Source organism: Ochotona princeps, chromosome 2 (genome assembly GCF_030435755.1).
Source record: "Ochotona princeps isolate mOchPri1 chromosome 2, mOchPri1.hap1, whole genome shotgun sequence".
Taxonomy (NCBI): domain Eukaryota; kingdom Metazoa; phylum Chordata; class Mammalia; order Lagomorpha; family Ochotonidae; genus Ochotona; species Ochotona princeps.
The window spans coordinates 79724408-79745703 of record NC_080833.1 but is presented as its reverse complement, the minus strand read 5'-3'; the positions used below and the strand labels follow the sequence as shown (position 1 = coordinate 79745703).

At 42.2% G+C, this 21296-nt stretch overlaps 1 protein-coding gene across 1 annotated transcript; it reads left to right on the top strand.

Moving 5' to 3' along the window:
- The first annotated feature begins 481 nt into the window (after positions 1-481).
- Positions 482-19425, top strand: GCLM (glutamate-cysteine ligase modifier subunit). The gene is made up of 7 exons (XM_004582038.3): positions 482-832; positions 6406-6471; positions 8589-8673; positions 10994-11053; positions 13016-13218; positions 14863-14977; positions 19063-19425. The coding sequence occupies exons 1-7, from the start codon at positions 707-709 to the stop codon at positions 19230-19232; spliced, it is 825 nt and encodes a 274-aa protein (XP_004582095.1). The 5' UTR covers positions 482-706; the 3' UTR covers positions 19233-19425.
- The last annotated feature ends 1871 nt before the right edge of the window (positions 19426-21296 follow it).

Here is a 21296-nt window from a genome sequence, read left to right as displayed (position 1 = left end):
AGGGAAGGTCCCTGAAAGCAGCAAGGAAAGAGAAGTTGGGGTGCAGGGGGAGGGCCCAGTGCCTTAACACCTGCTTCTGGAAAGCCAAAGGAGCCGCGGTTCGGGAGCCTCGGTGGACCCTGCGGCCGCCCCACCGGAGAGGCCGGTGACGGAGACCGCGGCGAGGCGGCCATTGGCTGCCAGCGAGCGGGCCAGCGCCTGTGGCGCCGCGAGAGGCCGAGGCTCCGCCCGGCAGGGGGCGCCGTGGCGTGCGCGCCGCCGCCCGCCCGCCCGCCTTCCCGGCGCCACGCCCGCCGCAGGCCGACGGCCAGTCACCCGCGGGGCCGGCGCCCCGCAGCCCGGTCGCGCCCCGCCTCTGCCCCGCCGCGGGACGAGTAACGGTTACGAAGCACTTTCGCGGCCGCGATTTCTGCTTAGTCATTGTCTTCCAGGAAACAGCTTCCCTCCGTCGGGAGTCACTCTTCGAGCGGCGGCCGCAGCCTGCAGCGCCTCCTGCCCGGGTCGCCGCTCCGCCCGCCGCCCGGCCTCGCTCGGCTCCAGAGCAGGTTCCAGCCGCGCGGGGAGGCTTGGCAGCCTCGCGCTCTCCTTTCGGGCCTCGGGCACCGCGTCCTGCTGCGGGGCGGCCGCCTTCGCCGCCCGCCCGCCCACCTACCCTCCTTCCCGCGGCCCCCGTCGCCGCTTGGGCCGCTTTCGGGCGACCGCTGCCATGGGCACGGACAGCCGCGCGGCCGGGGCGCTCCTGGCGCGCGCCCGCACCCTGCACCTGCAGACGGGGAATCTGCTGAACTGGGGCCGACTGCGGAAGAAGTGCCCGTCCACGCACAGCGAGGAGGTGAGCGCAGACGCGGGGCAGGCCGCGGGGTCGGAGGGAGACGGGGAGCGGCTGCTGGGGAGCGCAGGTGGCCGAGCTCGGGCGCCCGGGGTGGTGTGCACCTGGGCTGAGGCTGGGGAGGCGCGGAATTGGGATCCCAGCCGGCTGCTCGCTGCTGAGGGCAGGGCGTCCTGAAAACTTAGCAGGTGCAGCCGCTCGGCGAGCGACGGCTCGGTCGGTGTTCACAGCCAGCAGCAAAAGTCACCGACGGTACTGGATGCCTCTCCCTGGGCAAGAGGTCAGAAAGGGGCCTGTGCATCGCTCGGTTCTCTTCCCGTTTCTCGCTCCCTTCCCCCCAGCTTGCCCAGGTGCGAGACTGTTTCAGAGACGAGCCTTGGATGAGTGAAGTTCTCCTCCTACTACACTTCACTTTTAGGATGATAACGTTAGTTTCTCCGATTCTGTGAGGCAGATGACTAGACACTCAAACAGGGTTTTTGGAATAAGATTTTTTGCTTTGGCTAGACATTACTCGGCCCCGTTTTATTTGCTGGAGTCGTAACTGGCAGACGCTGATCTAGAATGGATCACTGGTTACATGTTTGTTGTTGTCTCTCCGTGCCAGAGCATCATCTATTGGCTGCACAATTAATTGCTGCAGCATACTGGTTGGTGGGGGACAATTTTAGTATTTTTTTTCCGAAAAACACCCCTTGAATATGTACACTTTTTGTGTGACAATTAAAATTTTAAAAAGGAAAACCTGAATAAAGCCAACCTTAACGTAGAGGAGCTTCGTGGCTTTGCAGAAGTCACCATCTCCGCGGCCATGTACTTGACTTTCAAAGTTGGGCAGTGAGACCTTTGTCAGCTAGCTTCACTGAGAATTAAGAGATCACTTATGAACACTCTCACCACCCAGACATTCCTTTTCCTGTCACCTGACCGGGTCAGAAAGAAAACAAATCTTGATTAAAAGAAGGGAAAAAAAAGGCCTGAACTTTGACCTCTTCCGCTGTCAGCTGAGTGGCATGGTGCTTCCCCAGCTCCTGGAGTGCCCTGCGACTGTGTCCTGGGCCGGTGTCAGGGATCAGCAGCTTTCAGGAGACCAGAAATCTTGCTTTTTCCTTTTAATAGGACTGAGAACCCAAACCACGTTCTGTGTTCACAATCCAGCCGTTTCTACATGTTTTGTTTAAACCATCCCCAATCGACCATTTCTCCCCAAAAGAAGTGTTGTTTGTGGGTTTGGGACAAAGACCCCTTCATTTCTTCTAGCACTGATGGCGATTCTGAATGTGTAGTGATAATATCAGGTCAAATTTTCTCTTATGCCATTGTAACATATGCTCAAATGGTGCTTTTCTTGACCACAAACACAGTAAGAAATGCACTGTGTTCTTGCAACCTCATTCTTAATTATTTATCTGTGGTTTTGTGAGAGTACTTCAGAAAGTTTGTGGAAACTGGAATCAGATTTATTTTGAAGCAGAAATGATTTGACATCTATGTGGAGTTATTATATATATAGAATGTTTTCCATAAACATTTTGAAACCCCTTCATGTAAGAATATATGAATATATCTGAAACAAAGGTGTAGTGGACACGATTGCTCATTATACATTGTATTCTGATTTTTTTTTCCATCCAAGTTTTTTAAAACTTGATTTCTTAATGCACAGTTTGTAAAACATGGTTCAAATGACTGATTTTGGCTTGAAGTATTTCAGTTGGGGTGCTGTGCTGGAATAGACTAAACTAAAAATAGGAAACATGAGGAAAACTTGGAGGAACGGCAGCACGCAGGAAGGAAGTGGTGATGGCTTGGTTAGATGGAATGGGCATGTTTCGTTTCTGTGGAGAGAGGAACTTTGTAATAACCACATGTGTCACTTGAGCCAGCAATTTCATGGAAGAGCCTGGACATAATGGGGTGGGGGGGAAGGGGAAATCTCATTATTGAGACCATTTACACATTGGATAAAGAATTATTTCTCAAAAACTCTCTAATGGTGATTTTTGATTCTGTACCTTCTGCCCAGTATTTGTGTGTCATTGGAAGTTTATGTAATCAAAAATTTTTTTTAAACAGACCATTATTGTTTTGCCCAATTCCTCCTTGTAAGGATGTTTAACTAGGTGAATCATGTGGTATGTGTTTAATTCTTACATAACTCCAGATCTGCTACTTCATTTAATTATGAAGATATTTAACTTTGTGGGGTGTGTGTGTGTGTATGTGTGTGTGTGAGAGAGAGAGAGAGAGAGAGAGAGAGAGAGAGCGAGCGAGCGAGCGCATACGAGAGCACACGCAAGACCAGGACAAGGTTAATGTTTAGTCAGCCATTTTGGTAACATTTTTTTTCATTTTATTTTATTTTTGAAGTTGTTTACATAGTTGAAAAGAATGCAGGCCCATGAGGACCACTGAATAAGGTGGGGAGGTCCGAGGTATGGCAAAAGGTGGATGGGACAGATGCTTCCAATGTTCGTTTTCTTCCCTTTTCTCCTCTATGAGGTGGGCAAAAGAAGATAAGGGACCTGCCTCCCAGCTGGCAAACTACTTCAGAACCTAGGGATGGGGATGTCCACCTGATGTCCTCTCAAAAACCCCAATGTGGAGATGAATGTTCCAGGTGTTGCTTAGTGACTTTTATAGTTCTGAGACACTGTTGGTTTCATTGCTCCAAGGTTGAGAAAATCCTTCCAAGAACCATAGGCTGACAGAATCCACTCCAGTGCATCTACTCATCCAGACACTTGCTGCTAAAACTCCAACCCGTTCTGTTCTCCATCTTCTGACACGTCACTCAGTGTCCTCTGCGGGCCTAAATGAGCTGGCCGTCATATCCCCCTTATGCACCTGGGCATGCCTTGCACTGCATAGGCATCAGCAAAGAAGGAGGCCCAGTTTTGACACATGCACGTGGTCCAAGATCAGACCACAAATCCTATTATCTTCCCTGTGCTGGGGCCTTGAACCCAGTGGTCCAGGCAAGCGATCTCCCAAGAAACTTCACCTGAGGTGACCCCAGACCTGACCCTTACATGTGCCAGCCAGTACAGTGTCCAGTTCAGTCCATCACCCACATCAGACTGACACACTGGTGATTGTCGTTACCTAGTCAGTTGTGTGTCCAGCCTCATGTCCTGTGCAAACTGATGGGTGCTGTGGCCTAGCCCAATTTAGCCTGCCACAGACCTCACCCTTATATACACCAGCAGGAACTGCAGCCTAGTTGGGGCAACCCCCAGTAGCTCCCACAAGACCACCCCAGCCTGGGTTCCTGCACGTGCCAGTATGTATAGCATATTAGTCTGATCCCGATAGCATGTGAATTTTAAGACTAAAAACCATGATGTTTGTGACACAATCGATGGATTTCTCACAGAATTATAACATTGACTTACATGTGATTTGTCGTGATTGATACTTTGTGGAACTCAAAGCTAATTAAATAAATTATTTCAGGAAAAAGGTACAATTCTGAAGACATAATAATCTTTATGAATTGTAGCATTTAATCAGGAAAGCCAGATGAAAATTGTGGGAAAACTATTAAGAAATTTTCCTCTGGAAATGTGATTCATTTGAGTGCAAGCACTCTTGATTGAATTGATGAGCCCTCAGTACTGCTACCTCAACTCCTATAAATTTTTAAAAGAATTTGACTTACAATTCAGACTGGAAAGATCACCAGCTCATTTTCATGTACTTCCTTAAATTTGATTATAAACACACGACAGAAGGATAAGTGTTGTAACTTGATTTAACAGGTTATTGCGGGTAGCATCTAAGTTATTATGGATTACCACTTTTAAGCTGTGAGTAGGTGACTCTGTGCCTTTAAGTTAGTAAGTCAGATGCCCCTTGTCATTAGCTGTCCTGAGAGATAGGCAGTAAAATTCCTGCGTCAGCTTAGATCAGAAGCAATCATAGTTCTGAGATTGTGAGTTCAAAAGTTTCATCTCTGTTGTTGTTATTAGGAAAGCACTTTGGCGGTTTGGGGGCTGCCTTCTAGTTACTCATTTCCCTTTTCATTGATTGCCCACGTAGCGCAAGGCACTGTGACCTTTGTATCTGCGAAGCAGCGATTTCAGACTGCTGGCATTGACCATTTAGTGATTGTGACTCACAGGTTGAATGAGAGGTGGGACAGTATATTTTTCCTGATTAATAAACACAGAAATCATTGGAGTGCCTGGCATGAGGTGAGTGTGGTACCAGAAATAGTTCAGATTGAAAAGTCTTTGAATTTTGGAGTATTTGCATAGACTTTACTGAATGAGCATCTCTAATGCAAAAATTCCCAAACACCCTAAATTCTGCAACTTTTTCTGAGTGTTCATGTCAGTGCTCCAAAGTCCAGGAGTCCAGAACATTTCCAGTTTCAGTTGTTTAGATTAAGGAGGCTCAACCTGCATCTTTCTGTGGTTGTTTTGTTCCCATTATGCATATGTAGATCATAATGAGTGAGTGAGTGTGTCTTTGTCTTTGGACCACAGTCAGAAAAAAACCCTGACATTCACAGACATAAGAAATCTAGAGATAAGTAAACACTTTATTGAGTTTGCAACATTCTGTTTAGTTAGTGTGAAAGAAGTTTGTTGATGTAAGAACATGTTGAAGACAGATTGGAGATGTTTGAAGTGCTAGGAAATGACCTAGGAACTGTCATCATTGCTGTTGGCCCCTGGGAGGACAATTGGTGGTTCTCAGATCTCAGAACGGACCAGTTAGTTGGAATGTTTGTAAACACTCATGGTTCTGAAGAAAGGTGTCACAGGGTAGAGGGTAAAGCACCGCCTGTGACCCAGGTAGCTCATATAGGCACTGATTCAGGTCAGATCCCCACTTCTGAACTAGCTCCCTGCTAAAGCACAGGGAAAGTTGGCTCAAGTGTTTAGGTCCCTCCCACTCACTCAGAGAGCTGGATAAAGGTCCCAGCGCGGCCTAGCCCAGGGCTGGCTGTTACTGCCACCTGAAAAGTGAACCAGCAGAGAGAGGATCTCTAGCTCTTCCTTTCTCTGTAACTCTGATTATCAAAATAAATCAATTAATCTTAAACACACACACACTAATAAACAGAAGTTCTGACTTCCCATGGAGGGTGATTCAGCAGGACTAGGAGTGATCTCAGGAGTTTTTCAGTGAATATACTGTAAGTGTAGCATTAGAATTCTTCTGGCCACACTTATTCTCATTTTTCTTTGGAGAATGTAGCAGAGTGGTTTGTGTGAATTCTGGTCAGGCTGTCTGGCTTTCAATCCAAGTCCCTCTTGTTTATAAACTACTTCCTGGAAAAAATTATTGTTTCTTTATGAATGCCTTTGCATCTCAAAAGTTCACTTAAATTTTCTTTAGCATAGGCTCACTAGGAAAATAACTAGACTACTGCTTTAGGTTAAGAATGTTTAAGAATTAGTAGCATAAGAATGTGATTTTATATCTATGCTAAAGAAGCTAAAAACCTTGTAGAATGCAGATGGGCTTGTGTGTTAATACCTTTCTTTTTTTTTTTTCGATTCTTTATTAGGCTATTGTATTCTTATTGCAGTGTGATTAAGTTTCAAAATGCATCCCTTTTGCAGCTTCGAGACTGTATCCAGAAGACATTGAATGAATGGAGTTCCCAAATCAGTCCAGACTCGATCAGGGTAAGTGAAATGTGAACAAAGACGCAGGTTAGAGTGGAATGAAAGGCCCAATGCAGTGGACATTTGCCTAATCCTCTCCTTGCAAGCGCTAGGATCCTATATGGACACCTCTGGTTCATATCCCAGCTTTTCTGCTTTTGATCCAGCTCCCTGCTTATGGCCTGGGAAAGCAGTGGAGATTGGCCCAAACCCAAAAAACACTGCACTTATGGGGGAGACCCAGAAGAAATTCCTGGCTCCTGCCTTTGGATCGGGTCCAGCCCTTGTGGCCACTTAGGGAGTGAGCCAGTGTATGGAAGATCTTTCTCTCTCTCTCTCTCTCTCTCTCTCTCTCTCTCTCTCTCTCTCTCTCTCTGTAAATCTGCCTTTCAAATAAAAATAAAATGAATATTTAAAGAAAAAAAAGAAATATTAAGTGACCCTAAGAATACTAATGATAATTTATAGCTTAAAAAAAAAGAAAGAAAAAAAACTGTAATTTCCACCAGTCTCCTCCCCATCAGGGTTTCATTGCAGGTTCTCTATGGTCTGGGAGAAAAATGATTATGCAAAAAATTTTACCTGGTAGGTTGCTTTGGGAGAATATCACCCCAGTAATATAATGAAATCAAAGATAACTTTAAATGTCAGTTTCTGAAGAAACAGTAAAGAACTTTATGTCATGAAATGTCAGGGTGTAATTATTATCATGTTGATATACAAAATACGTTTCCATAATTCAGCCAAAGTCTTGCCTCTGTTTTTCTGATTTTTTTTTTTAACTTATTGAAAAATAGACACACAGCTCTCTAGTGGTTTAATCCCCAGCTGCCTACAAAAGCCAGGACTAGGCCAGGCTGGGCTAGGACCTGGGAGCCCAGTCTGCATTTCCCAAATGAGTGGAAGGGACCCAGCGACTGGAGCTATCACCTGCTGTCACCCATGGTGCATGGTGGCAGGAAGCTGGAGTTGGGAACAGAGCTGAGACATGAATCTAGGCACTCTGTTAGGGAATGTGTCCCAAGGAGCAGCTCAACCACTGTGCACAGGTGACACCCCCCCCCCCAAAAAAAAAGCTCATTTCATGTGCACAGACTACTTCAAAAATATGGAAGAGGTTAAGTGCTGGAAATACTTGTTCCTGTGGTTTTTCTGAAGTGGCTCTTCTGTGTGTGCATACTTAGTGTAAATGCTTATTAAATCTCTTGAGACATGCTAGACAAAGAAGTGTCCTAAAGAATCATGGGAAAATTCAAAAAATTAAAAGCATCAGGCCGGTATCATGACGCAGCAGGTTAAGCCACTGCTAAGGACTCCTACATGCCATACAGGTCTAACTCTGTGCCAGTAGCACACCCTGGGAGGCAGCAGGTGATGGCTCGATTAACTTGGGTCCCGGCCATCCACATGGAAGAGACCCAGATGGAGTTCTTGGCTCTTAGCTTCAACCCTGGTGTAGCCCCTACTGTTAGATATTTGGGGAGTGAATCAGTAAATGGAAAAATCTCTCACGCTCTACCTTTCGAAAAAAAAAAAGTTACTTGCTATACTTGCATACCCTTCTCACTGCTTATTTTGTATATCCTCTTTTCTTAGGCAACCTTATGAGTAACATCAAACATGATACTTCTGTCCCAGAAAATTGACACACATAGCCTTTTTAGTTTATTTTTAAAGATTTATTCATTTTACTTGAAAGAGTTACAAAGAGGGCAGGGGAAGACAGAGATCTTCCATCTGCTATTTGACTCCCTAAATGGTCATAGGGGGTCAGAGCTGATTTGAAGTTGCAAGCAAAGCTGGAAATCGGGAACTTTTTCCAGGCCTTCCACATGGGTGCAGGGGTCCATTGCTTTGGGCCATTCTCTGCTGTTTTCTTAGGTCATAAGCAGGGAGATGCATTGGGAGATAAGTAACTGAGACTCAAACCTGTGCCCATATGGGAAGCCAGCACCACAGGTTGGAGTTAATGTGATACACAACTGCCCTGGCCCCTTTACAGCCTTGTGAAGCCCAAACAGACCTCAGGTAAAGAATCCTGTTGTTGCATGAGTTCTCTGCCCCTAAAGGCAGATGGATAAAAATGATTTTGTCACCAGAAACACTGATTTTTATCTGTTTACAAATATGTGTTGTAGGAGTTTCCAGATGTGTTGGAATGTACTGTGTCTCATGCAGTAGAGAAGATAAACCCCGATGAAAGAGAAGAAATGAAAGTTTCTGGTAAAGTCTGGTCTTTACACATTGTTCTTGCTGTACAATGAAGTGACAGAAGTTGTCACACATACGAGAGTGAGCTTTGGGACATCACTTTGTTGTGATGTCAAATCTAATAGGGAAATACAGGAAGCCAGTGCTGGTTCCCTCCATGGAGTCAGAATAGAACTTCAATCTGATGTTCTTCATGAAGTTCTAGTGTCATGTTTAAGTAACTTATGCCTCTAAAGTGAAGGCAATGGAAGGGATAAGACGGGCTTAGGTGCAGTGTCTGCCCAAGGGAGACATAAGCCTGCCCTTCTTGGTGAGCCTGCAGAGTAGAACGTCTGGGCTACAAGTGACCTGTGGGAATTGAGAGTGCATGTTAGACACTTGAGACAGATGCCATGAGGGATTCCCACATTCTAGAACTTGCACAAGACTCAAGGAATGCAAAATGGAAAGGGAAAGCTCTGGCCCCCCACTTACAGCACAGTGTGTTCATTGGAAGCTTGAGCTCAACTGATCAAAGTTCCTGAATGTACAGTGTATTGGCTGCACCAGTCTTACACTGGTCCCAGTTTCTTCATCTGCAAAATGGGGGTGCATCAGTTTTACATGATTCTTTGTAAATTGGATGAAATAACAAAAGCAGCACTTGGCACAGTTGTGGCCATGAAGTAAGTGCTAGGTGTCTGTTATTTGCTATCGTGTGGTTGTTGTGTTGGTTAACTAATTTGTTATTGTTACCAAGATGGACATATAGGGTAAGATAGGCTTGTCATTTGATTATGATAGTAATTGCTACCCTGCTACCCTTTATTAAGTCATACTTTATGCCAGGCACCCTAGTTGTCGCTTTATAACAATTCTTAGAACAATCTTGCAAGGTAGGTCTGTTGGTCCCTGAGATATTTGCTGGCAGTAAGTCACTTGATTGTCACACAGTCCCTTTGTGGTTGCCAGAAATCCATCCACATATACCTAATGTCAGAATCCATTACTTTCTATTAAATTCACATTGCTATTTGGATTGGGAAAGAAATAAAAACAGTATTCGATTTGTGGTTGATTATAATTCACCAGGACATAGATTCTGTGCATGTTTATGTATGTGTTTATGTATATTTACATATAAAATGCGTATGTATGCACACACACGCATGCATGCATGTTTAAATATAGGTTGAATATCTCTTACCTGAAGTGTTTGGGCCCAGAAGTGTTTCAGATCTCATAGTGTTTCAGAGTTTGGATATTTGCATAGACTACCAATTGAGCACTTCTAATCTAAAGATACAAAATACTTCAAAATCTGAAACTTGCTAAGCATTGTGTCAACTCTTAAACAGTTTTAGAGCTTGAAGTTTGTAGTGGTTTTGCCTTTCAGTTCAGGGATATTCAACCTGTTGGTGTCCTCTGCTATTAGGAGAGCAGATCTTAATGGCTGGCAGTTGGTAGACCATACACATCTTTTATAAAACAGAGAGTGAATAGAACAAAACTCACAAGCAGGTTACATCCCTTGACTCACAATCCAGTTTTTGCTTACTTGCCTTTGAGGAATGATTCACTGTAACGCTGACCAACAAGAGAAGTTTGCTTTAACATTAGTCTGATGAAGAAAACTGGAACCATTATTGGGATATTCAGTGAGCAGGAACTCCTTTAGTATATCCTGTACAGAATAATTTTCCTATAAAATTATACATTACAACCAAAAATAAACAAGTTTTCCCTTGGGAGTGGCAATTCTTTTTGATCTTTGATAGATTTTCCTTATTTCTAGAGTAAACACATGACTTCTATCAAAAGATTTTCAGACAGCAAACTACTATGCAGAAATATATTTTTAAAATTATTACATGAGGATAAAAAATTAGAAAACTGTTACATCTCACTTCATATGATCAAGAACTGGAGGGTAATGTCTGAAAATGGAAACGTTTGCCTTGGGAAAGTATGATTGTGGATTTTTTTTTTTCAGTTCTCATCACAGCAGTCTAATCTGTGTAAATTTTATTTTGTTGGAGAAAAATATAGTATGCTGAATTACTGTTTAGTCCACAAAAATTTATTGTGATTGAAGCTCCTATATTTATTTTTGCCTTATATTCTAATAAGTAGGAAATTAATAATTGTTTTTTGTTTTAATATTTAGCTAGCAAATAATTTCAGAATTATAATAGAAATATATTTTATGTCTTAAAATGAAAGCTATAAAATTATTAGACAAGGAATAAAAATTTCTCCCAGAATTATCTGTTATCCTAGTATCGTAACAGTGTTAATACTATATAGTAAATGTATTCTGAAATGGAGTAATCCTTTTCCTTTGTTATCCAAGCAAAACTGTTCATTGTTGGAGCAAACTCTTCATCATCAACCAGAAATGCAATTGACATGGGTAAGCAAAGATTTAACTTTTTCTTAATAGTGAACTTTAAATTAGTGTAGGTGTACTAATTATGACTTGTATTCAGATCCAAGTAAAAAAAATGAACTGATTTTAATTTCTTAAAGCATGTATGTAACTATATTGAGTCCTGTATCATCATATTTTGCTACATAAAAGGAATATAAAAGATATAATAAAGGTTAACTATCTACTAACATTTAATTGTATTCTTATATTTATTATATTCTTGACATTTCTTAAATTGTTTCATTCTTAACACTTAACATATTCTTATTTTTTTAAGACTTATATTTATTCAAAGTCAGAGTTACAGAGAGAAGGGAAGAGGGAGTGAGGGAGATCTTCCATTTGCTGGTTCACTCCATTAATGACCAAAATAGCCAGAGCAAGTCCAGGCCAAAGCCAGGAACTAATGGACTCCCATGGGAGTTGCGGGGGCCCAAGTACTTGGAACATCTTTCACTGCTTTCCTAGGCCATTAGCAGCAAACTGAATTTAAAGTGGAGAAGCTAAAAGACATTATCCTGTGCTCATACTGAATAGCAGCGTTGCAGGCAGTAGCTTTAACTGCAGCCCCTGTGCTCTTAATACATAATCACATTCTCAGTCCTTTTAGTATTATAGCTGAGGTACCAAAACAACTACAACAAAATAAACAAACACTTTCTATCTATCCATTTTCAGCACTTCTTTGGATAATTGAGGTAATGGAGTGACTAAAGTTTTCCCTTAAAACATTTTTCCAGTATTTATATAAAGATTTAACTCATTGGTTCTTCAAGAAGTTGGAATGAATGATAATTATTTAAAACAAGCTCTTAAATTTTTGTAGAAATTTTATGATATGAGCCTTGTGGTATAGGAGTTGTGGCTCAGCTTGTCTTGCTAGTATGCCATATCACATTGCTACCTGGAGTCCAGCGGCTGTGCTTGTGATCCAGCTTCCTGCTGGACCAAGTGCCCCTCGGAAGGCAGCAGTTGATGGCCCTAGTGCTTAGGCCCCTACTACCGATGTGGGAGACCCGAATGGAATTTCTGATTCTTAGCTTTGGCCTGGTCCAACCCTGGCTGTTGGGGCCATTTGGGGAGTGAACCAGTGTACAGAAGATCTGATGGAAGATTCATGTCTCTCTCCCTCTGTGTCTTCTTTTCTCTCTGTTTCTCTCCCCCTCTCTCTAACTCTCTTTATAGATTACAGCTGTAAATTAGTTTTCCATGATCTCAAGCTTATTCTTGGCCATAACTACCAATTATAGAATAAATATTAGGTTGGAAATCTTCTGATCACTCATATGAGATACTAGTGAGCAAGTAGAACAGACGGGGCCAGTGCTGTGGCTTAGTGCATAAAACCGCCAGCTGCAGTGCATGCATCCAATATGGATACCAGTTCAGTTTCCATCTGCTCCACTTATTATCCAACTTCTTGCTAGTATGCCTGGAAAAACAGCAGATAGCCCAAGTCCTTGGGTGCCCTCATTCATGTGGGAGACCTGGAAGGACCAGCCCAGCTGTGGCTGTTACAGCCATTTAGGGAGTGAACTAGAAGATGGATGGTATCTCTTTCTCCTTCTCTTTCTGTAAATATTCTTTTCAAGTTAAAAAAATTATTTATATATATATTATATATATATATATAACCCAAAGAAGTGAAGAAGACAATGGCTATGGGGATAAGGAGGTTACCAAAAGATCATGGGGTCTGGGAGACAAGAAGGAAGCCTGCTTCTCAGAAAAAGCCCCGCTCGCCTGACATCCAGAGAAGTGGATGAACAGGTAGTTGGCATTTATTTTGAAAGATGAGGATGTTCTAAGTGAAAGTAAATAATGAAGTCTAGTAATAGAAAGCTAGCGAATGACATGGACAAAAGTCAGGGGTTGCTTTGTGGATGTTGGGAGTATTTATTTTTGCCAGGTAACAGTTCTCTCCTTTGTCATCTCTGTCGTCAGCCTGTTCCGTCCTTGGAGTTGCCCAGCTGGATTCTGTGATCATTGCTTCCCCGCCTATTGAAGATGGAGTGAATCTTTCCTTGGAACACTTACAACCTTACTGGGAGGAATTAGAAAGCTTAGTGCGAAGCAAAAAGATTGTTGCCATAGGGACCTCTGATCTGGACAGAACACAATTGGAGCAACTGTATCAGTGGGCACAGGTAGGGTACACCCTGGGCAGCCCCCGGGGGAGGTAGTCTTCGGGGTTCAGCCTCGGCTGCATGCTGCAGAACCTTGGCCTGCACACAGCAGCCACTCACTGCTGCTGACTGCTTCTTGTGTGGGTTTTAACTGGTGCGTTGGGGTTTTTTAAATAGTACCTCTAACTGAGCTGAATATTGGTCTTATTTAAAATGAGTGGCAAACACACTAGAAAATGTGTTGAAACTTGCAGAGCCAAATGAATTAAGGCTATTTCCCTCAGTTTTATTGACATATTGAAAATACTACATTTTTTAAAAGATTTATTTTTTATTTGAAAGGTAGAGTTAGAGAAGACAGATTTCTGTCACAATGGCCAGAGTTGAGCTAATCTGAAGCAGGAGCCAGAAGCCTTCTCCAGGTCTCCCACATGGATGCAAGGGCTCCCATCCTTCACTGCTTTCCCAGTCCATAGGCAGAGAACTGGATGGGACTCGGAGCAGCTGAGACTTGGAACAGAGCTCATGTGGGCTGCCAGCAGCAAAGGAAGAACCTTAGACTACAATGCCACAACACCAGCTTGAAAATACTATTCTATTTAGCCATTATTAAGCCTGGCTGTAATTTCCTAAGCAAGGAAATATGGTTTATAACTAGTACTTTTTCTGTTATTTAAAGATGTACAAGACTGTTCATACAGCTTGATAAGGAGTGGGTGTCATAAACTGGGACCAGAAGCTGGTGCAACACTTCACACTGCCTGTGTGGGAGGTCTGCGTCCCATATCAAAGTGCAGGTTCAGGTGACAGCTGGGAAGTAGTGCTTAAAGGCTCAGTTACTGAAGTCCCTATCATCCATGTTGGAGACCCAAATGCAATCCCTGGCTTCTGGCTTCAGCTCGACTCAGTGCCCAGTGTTGCTGCCATTTGGAGAATAAACCAGCAAATTAGAGATTTTTTTTTTCTGTCTCTCCATTTCTGTCTCTCACTTCGCTTTGCAAACAAATCTTTTTGAGAAATCTAATCACCTCGACTCTCTGGCCTAGCAACCCACATAATTATTAGAGAAGTAATTTATTAGTCTCTTATATAGCTGTTTTTTTATTATGTATGTTAAGGGAACAGGTTTCATGCATTTCATACATGCAGGTTTTTTTTGAAGATTGACTTATTTTTATTACAAAGTCAGATATACAGAGAGGAGGAGAGATAGAGAGGAAGATTTTCCGTCCGATGATTCACTCCCCAAGTGAGTGCAATGGCCAGTGCTGCGCTGATCCGAAGCCGGGAACATGGAACTTCTTCCAGGTCTCCCACGCGGGTGCAGGGTCCCAAAGCATTGGACCGTCCTTGACTGTTTTCCCAGGCCCACAAGCAGGGAGCTGGATGGGAAGTGGAGCTGCCGGGATTAGAACCGGCACCCATATGGGATCCTGGCGTGTTCAAGGAGAGGACTTTAGCCGCTAGGCCATGCCGCCTGGCCCCATACATGCAGTTTTAAAAGCATAATAATATTTCCTTACACTTCATTTTTGACCACATTCTTTTCATTTTTTTAGATAGGAAAACCCTAAAGAAAGTGTTGTTCCTTCTCTTTTTTTTCCCCCCTACTTTCTGTATTGCTTAACTCAGTAAAAAAGTTAATTATTTCACTTTCACTTCTAGGTAAAACCAAATAGTAACCAAGTTAACCTTGCCTCCTGCTGTGTGATGCCACCTGATCTGACTGCATTTGCAAAGCAGTTTGATATACAGCTTCTGACTCATAACGACCCTAAAGGTGAGATGGCTGTTTTCATTTGTAGCGATGGACCATGGATTTTATAGAAAACTACTTGTTGAAATCAAAGTGTGTCTTATAGTGATGAATGGACAGTACTGCTTTCCAGGATTATTCATAATGGTTAGTTCAAAGTGTAAGCCTTTATTTTACTGTCCAAGAAGAGGAAAAGATGAAGAGGTCTGCCAAGCTTTACAAGACACCCTAAATAGTAATAAATAGATTCTTGTCTAGCATGGCCAAGATTGGATCAGAGAGCTACTTAATTACAAAAAACAAAAACCTGGATAAAGCAGATATGATTAAATTTGAAACATAATGAACATCTGAAGATAGACTTTGTTTAAAGATTTAGTTAAGTTACACAGAGGATGAGACAGAAAAATCTTCCATCTGCTGATTGACTCCATAGATGGTTGCCAACAGCTAGTCTGGACTAGGCGGAAGGTGGGACTCTGGAGCTTCTTTAAGATACCCCACATGTGTGCGCATGCCCAAGCACTTGGGCCATCTTCCACTGCTTTCCCAAGCATGTTACAAGGGATTAGAAGTGGAGCAGCCAGGTCTTAAATAAGCACCCATGTGGAATCCCAGAGTCATAGATGGTGGTTTTACCTGTTATGCCACAATGCTGACTCCTGGGAAAATAATTGATTATATATTTTGTTAATCATTACTGTCAAGACATGTAATTAATGTTAATTAGAAATACTGTTACTGAGAATGGCTTATCTGCCTTTTAATCAACATTTCACAAGATAACTAGAAAAACGCTAGAAGATAATGTTAACATGCAAAGGTATTCACTAAGTTAGAAGTGAGAAATATCCTGTGAAAATTTTAAACCTAATTTTTTAATAGAAATTCTAATTTAATAACTATCAAATAACTACATAAGTACTCCTTGAAGAAAAAACATCTAGCTTTTACTTCTGCGTCTAAAATGATCACATATTCAGTGGGTTGACGCAATTTGTTCACTTCTGTACCTATGGATAACCCATAAAGATCCTATGTGTTGGCCGTCTGCCCTGCCCCATTCCTTTTCCCTGCTTCATTGGAGTAACAGGAGAAGACCGTTAACAGTTACAGTTCATTGAATGCCAGGCATCATCGTACATAATTCAAGAAAGTATCTTTAATCCCTGCAACAGCTGAAACACAGCACTTTCTTGATGAGGAAATCGAGCCTCCAAGTTGAGGAAACTAGCTAGGGTAACCACTGGCACAGGGCCTGGGTTTGGGTGCATCTGAAGCCTCTCTCCTCTAGACTGCTGTCCTGATTTGAAGCATTGCCAGCCAGTATTCCAATTTAAAAGCTACTTTCTTACCTGTGTCCATTTTAGTGATACCAGAACTAGATACAACTATACTACAAGGACTTTTGTTTCCTTGCTGTAGTACAGCTTTCAGCTAACATGTAAATAACATTCTTTAAGAAAGTCCTTTTAGGAGTGGGCTGTGGCACAGTGGGTCAGGATGCCCACCTTCCATGACCCAGTACGTAGGAGCAAGTCCCACCTCAACACCAGATCCAACTTCCTGCTAATTCACACCCTGGAGGCAGACCTTGGCCTGAGTCCCAGATACCCACATGGAGGGACAGACGGATTTTCTGACTCTTGGCTCCACTCTGACCCAGCCCAGCTGCAGGCACTTGGGCAGTGGACCAGCAGAAGGAAGATCCTTCTGTCTCTGTCTTATCCTACATTTCAAATAAATAAGTTTTGTTTAAAAATAAGAAAGTCACTTTAGTGAAAAATCTAACAAAGAATTGCTGTGCTTGTTCTAAAATCTAAGTTACTTCGTCTTCTGTATATTAACAGACATATCGTGTATCTGTTTAAAATTAAAAAGACAATCAATTGTCAAATGCCTGACATACAAGAACATACCAAAAAGGACTTAGTTTCCCTCCTTGTGCACACCTGCAGTACACTCTGCCTAGGAGATACCATGCTGCAGTGGGTTAAACTGCTGCCATCTGCAATGCCGACACCCCGTATGAGCGCAGGTTCAGCTCTGGCTGCTCTGCTTTTGATCCAGCTCCCTGCTAATGTGCCTGGGAGAGCAGCTGAAGACAGCTTAGGTACTTGGGCACCAGCAACCCACATGGGAGACCTGGATGAAGTTTCTTACTCCTGGCTTCCATCTGGTCCAGCCCTGGCTGCTGTGGCATCTGGGGAATGAACCAGCAGATGGAAGATACCTTCCCCTTGCTTGCTCGCTCTGTGTGTGTGTCACTATCATTCTATCCCTCCCTGTCTCTGTAACTGTGCCTTTCAAATAAATGGAAATAAAATCTTTAAAAAAATTTTTTTGAGGAAAAATGGAGTCAAAACACAGTAAATAGGGACCAATGCTGTGGTTTAACAAGTAAGGACTCTACCTGAAGTGCCAGCATCCCAAATGGGTACTGATTGAGTCCAGGCTGCTCCACTTTCAATCCAGCTCCCTGACAATGGCATGGGGGAGCAGCAAAGGATGGTCCAAGTTCTTGAGACCCTGCACCCATGTGGGAGATCCAGAGGAAACTTGGCTTCTAACTGGCCCAGCTCCAACTGTTATAGTCATTTGGGCAGTAAACCAGTGAATAAAAGACTCCTCTGGGACCCAGCGCGGTAGCCTAGCAGCCAAAGTCCTCACCTTTCACACACTGGGATCCCATATGGGTACTGGTTCATGTCCTGGTGGACCCACTTGCCATCCAGCTCCCTGCTTGTGGCCTGGGAAAGCAGTCGAAGACAGCCCGAAGTCTTGAGACAACATCTTGACTATAGCTTTCTAACAGACTCTAGTTCTGACCCATCAAGACCCTCCCAAATTCTTTTTTTTTAAAAGATTTATTTTATTTTTATTGGAAAGTCAGATATACAGAGAGGAGGAGAGATAGAAAAATCTTCCGTCCAATGATTCACTCCCCAAGTGAGTGCAATGGCTGGTGCTATGCAAATTCAAAGTCAGAATCCAGGAACTTCTTCTAGGTCTCCCACACGGGTGCAGGGTCCCAAGGCTTTGGGCTGTCCTTGACTGCTTTCCCAGCTCAAACAGGGAGCTGGATGGGAAGTGGAGCAGCTGGGACACAAACTGGTGCCCATATGGGATTCTGGCACATGCAAAATGAGGACTTTAGCCATTAGGCTACCACACCAGGCTCTCCATTATTTTTCTGAAAACCCTTTGGATATATACCATGTAGACAGATCAATACATACATACATATATTTATGAGGGTACTTTAAAACTTTTGAGAATATTAAAAGGCAAATGTAGATGGGTCTTTATCCCAGAGATTAAGGTATCTGTGTCCTGTATTGGAATAGCTGTATTTGATACCCAGCTTTCACCTCCTGACTCCAGCTCCCTACTAATGCAGTCCTTGGGAGGCAGCAATGATGACTCAAGTAATTTTTTTTAAAGATTTGGTATTTGTATATTCAAATGGCAGAGTGATAGGGTGAGAGGAGGAAAGACTTCTTCCATCTCCTGCGTCACTCCCCAGATGGCCACAGCAGTCAGGGCTGGGCCAGCCCTAAGCAAACGCCAGGAATTCCATCCAGGTGTGACTTGAACAGTCCATTCAATATGAGATACTGACATTGCAAGTGACAAGTTACCTCACTGCACCTCAATGCTGTTCTCTTGTTTGTCTTTCTGAAGTGACTTTGTATATAGTCATAGATACAGAGTATATGGGTGTATGTGTAGTAATGCACACACCCACACATAGTAAATGCAGAGAGATCCATGGAAAGTAGTTTTAAGGAAACGGCAGTGGAAATGATGTGTCATCTCTAACAAGATCATAGTGACTCTTTCAAAAATTCTTTCTACTTTCCCATTTTTCCCCCTGGAGACTTTTCAGATAGTGCAAATGTCCAGATTCACTCACCAGATACTAGGAGTGAAAAAGAGTGGAGTCCAGCTCTAGATTCTTCTCAGAGAACTGCCTGGTTCAGATGCACAGCACATGTGGAGGACAAGCATCGTTCACTCCCAGCCTTGTAGCACTTCAGTGCTCACCTACATAGCAGACTGCTTTGGTTGCAGTCTAATGCTTTACCTTTGTTGTCTGTTTTTCACAGAACTACTTTCTGAGGCAAGTTTCCAAGAGGCTCTTCGGGAAAGCATCCCTGATATACAAGCCCACGACTGGGTGCCCCTGTGGCTGCTGCGGTACTCTGTCATAGTGAAGAGCAGAGGCATCATCAAATCCAAAGGCTACATCTTGCAAGCTAAAAGAAAAGGTTCCTAAGTGTGACTTGGGAGCACAGCCCCCTAACCTGTATTTTCCTTGAAGATAAAATTAAGGTGTACGCAGATCTTCAAGCTATATTTGACAGTATGTTCTCTGCCATGCTTTGCTCCTACGTCAGCCCGCTCACATGAACAGCCATATTGTTCTCATTAAACTTTTGTTTCCTTACTGAAATTGCCTATAGAGCAAATACTTGCAATATATTTTTCCTTTATTTTTTATGACTAATAGAAATCAGGAAAATTTGTTGTTAGATATATTTTGGCCTAGGTATCAGGGTAATGTATATACATATTTTTTATTCCCAAAGTAATTCATTGCTTTTTACTCTGTAGTATAATTAAGCAATTTAATTAGTTATTAAAAATGAAATACTAGAAAATATTTTTCCTGTCATTGATAAATTAATTCTATTTCAGAGTAACTGGAGAAGTTGGGATCTGCTAGTAATGTAAATAAAATTCATTCTTCAGTATATGAATGGCAACTTAAAATTTTTTGTGTGTCTTTGCTTATAGTTTAATGATTTAACTTGTATTCTTGTGCCATATCTTATCCTCTGTCACTTTCAAAAATGGACCAAAGGAAACCAGGAGCTCTGAAATTACTGTTTGCATTTACCATGTAAAAGGCACTATGGGCTCTGGAGGGAGGGGGCACAGAGCTGCCATTTAAGAATCAGTTGAGTAAAAGGTGTGATACTTGTATTGCATTAATTCCTGAATAGGAGGAAGAAAGCCAGAAAAGGATAAAAATACTTCAGTTCAGGACCTGTAGACCTATGTACACACAGACCATGCTCTTTCAGCTCAATCTTCGCCATTGTTTAGCAGGACAATATGATAAAAACTTTAGAGTTAGAGGAGACTATAGAGCACTGAGTATATATTTCTTCCTTAGTTTAAGAACCAGAAAGTTGCAAATAAGAAATCCTGTGACCACAGATCTCCTTAATTCTGTAAATTTGTATATGTAACCCAAATAGTTTGAAAAATTCTTTTCAAATATCTTGTACCATATTTTTTAAGCCACAGGACTATATAAAACTAATTTTTCTCATTTTTTTAAGCTTACAGAAAAGCTACAGTTTCATATTCAAAATAAATGCAACTGATCCATTTTCTCAGTGAGGTTTTGTGGTTGATTGAATAGCTTTATAAATAGAATTACAATGGAAAATCAGCTGATTTTCCTGCTATAATGTGTTTACATTTTGAACTTGTTAAAGCCTTCTAGCATTTATATTAGTTGTATGTGATGTTATTAAATACATAGTTAACTTTTCCATTTGTAAATGTATACTTTTACATATAAGTCCTAAGGAAATGATTATATTTTAGATCTACAATGACCTGAGATTTTGAAGGAACTTTAATATTACACTCACTGATTAAAAAAAAAAACCTAGTGTTCCCCTTAACTTAGAATAAATTAATTATCTGAAAGTTATTAAGAAGTAACCACTGTAGTGTTTAATTCAGCAGAAGCTTTTTTGGTGATCTCCCCCGTCCCCATCCAAACTGACAAAGAAGCAATATTACACATTGATATGCGAGTGGGATCACATGTGGGCTTGTTAAATAAGTTCTTGTGTTTTAACTCTGTACCCAGAACTCAAACCAGGTTTTTCTGACTCCTTATGATTTTCCAGCTTATATTCACATCTTATTTTTTTTCTAAGCAAATGATCAGAATATAGTAAATAATTCCCAAGTATCTTAAGACTTAACAAAGCATACGTAAAATCAAATAGTCGCTTAAAACTAAAACTAACAAGTTTTCTGGGACAATAGGAACCCATTAACCCAACATAGTGTTTATTTAATTGTGCTTACCTAGTAAACATAAAAAGAAGCTATGGCTTGTGGGTTGTGTTTCCAAAATACACAGGAGCCTTACATGACTTACTGTTGGAATTTGTTCTATCACAATTCTGTCTCAGATTCCCATCCAAGAAGCTATAGGCACCAGAAGGACCAAGTGTCACACTGTAAATTCTGAGGACCATGTGCCAGTTAGTATGGGACCTGTTTAGGAAGGCTAGCTTTAGAACTTGCAGCA

Coding starts and splice junctions, on each gene's coding strand:
- GCLM (XM_004582038.3), top strand. CDS start 707: ATGGGCACGGACAGCCGCGCGGCCGGGGCGCTCCTGGCGCGCGCCCGC. Junction 11,054..13,015: donor CAGAAATGCAATTGACATGG/GTAAGCAAAGAT, acceptor CTCTGTCGTCAG/CCTGTTCCGTCCTTGGAGTT. Junction 14,978..19,062: donor GACTCATAACGACCCTAAAG/GTGAGATGGCTG, acceptor TGTTTTTCACAG/AACTACTTTCTGAGGCAAGT.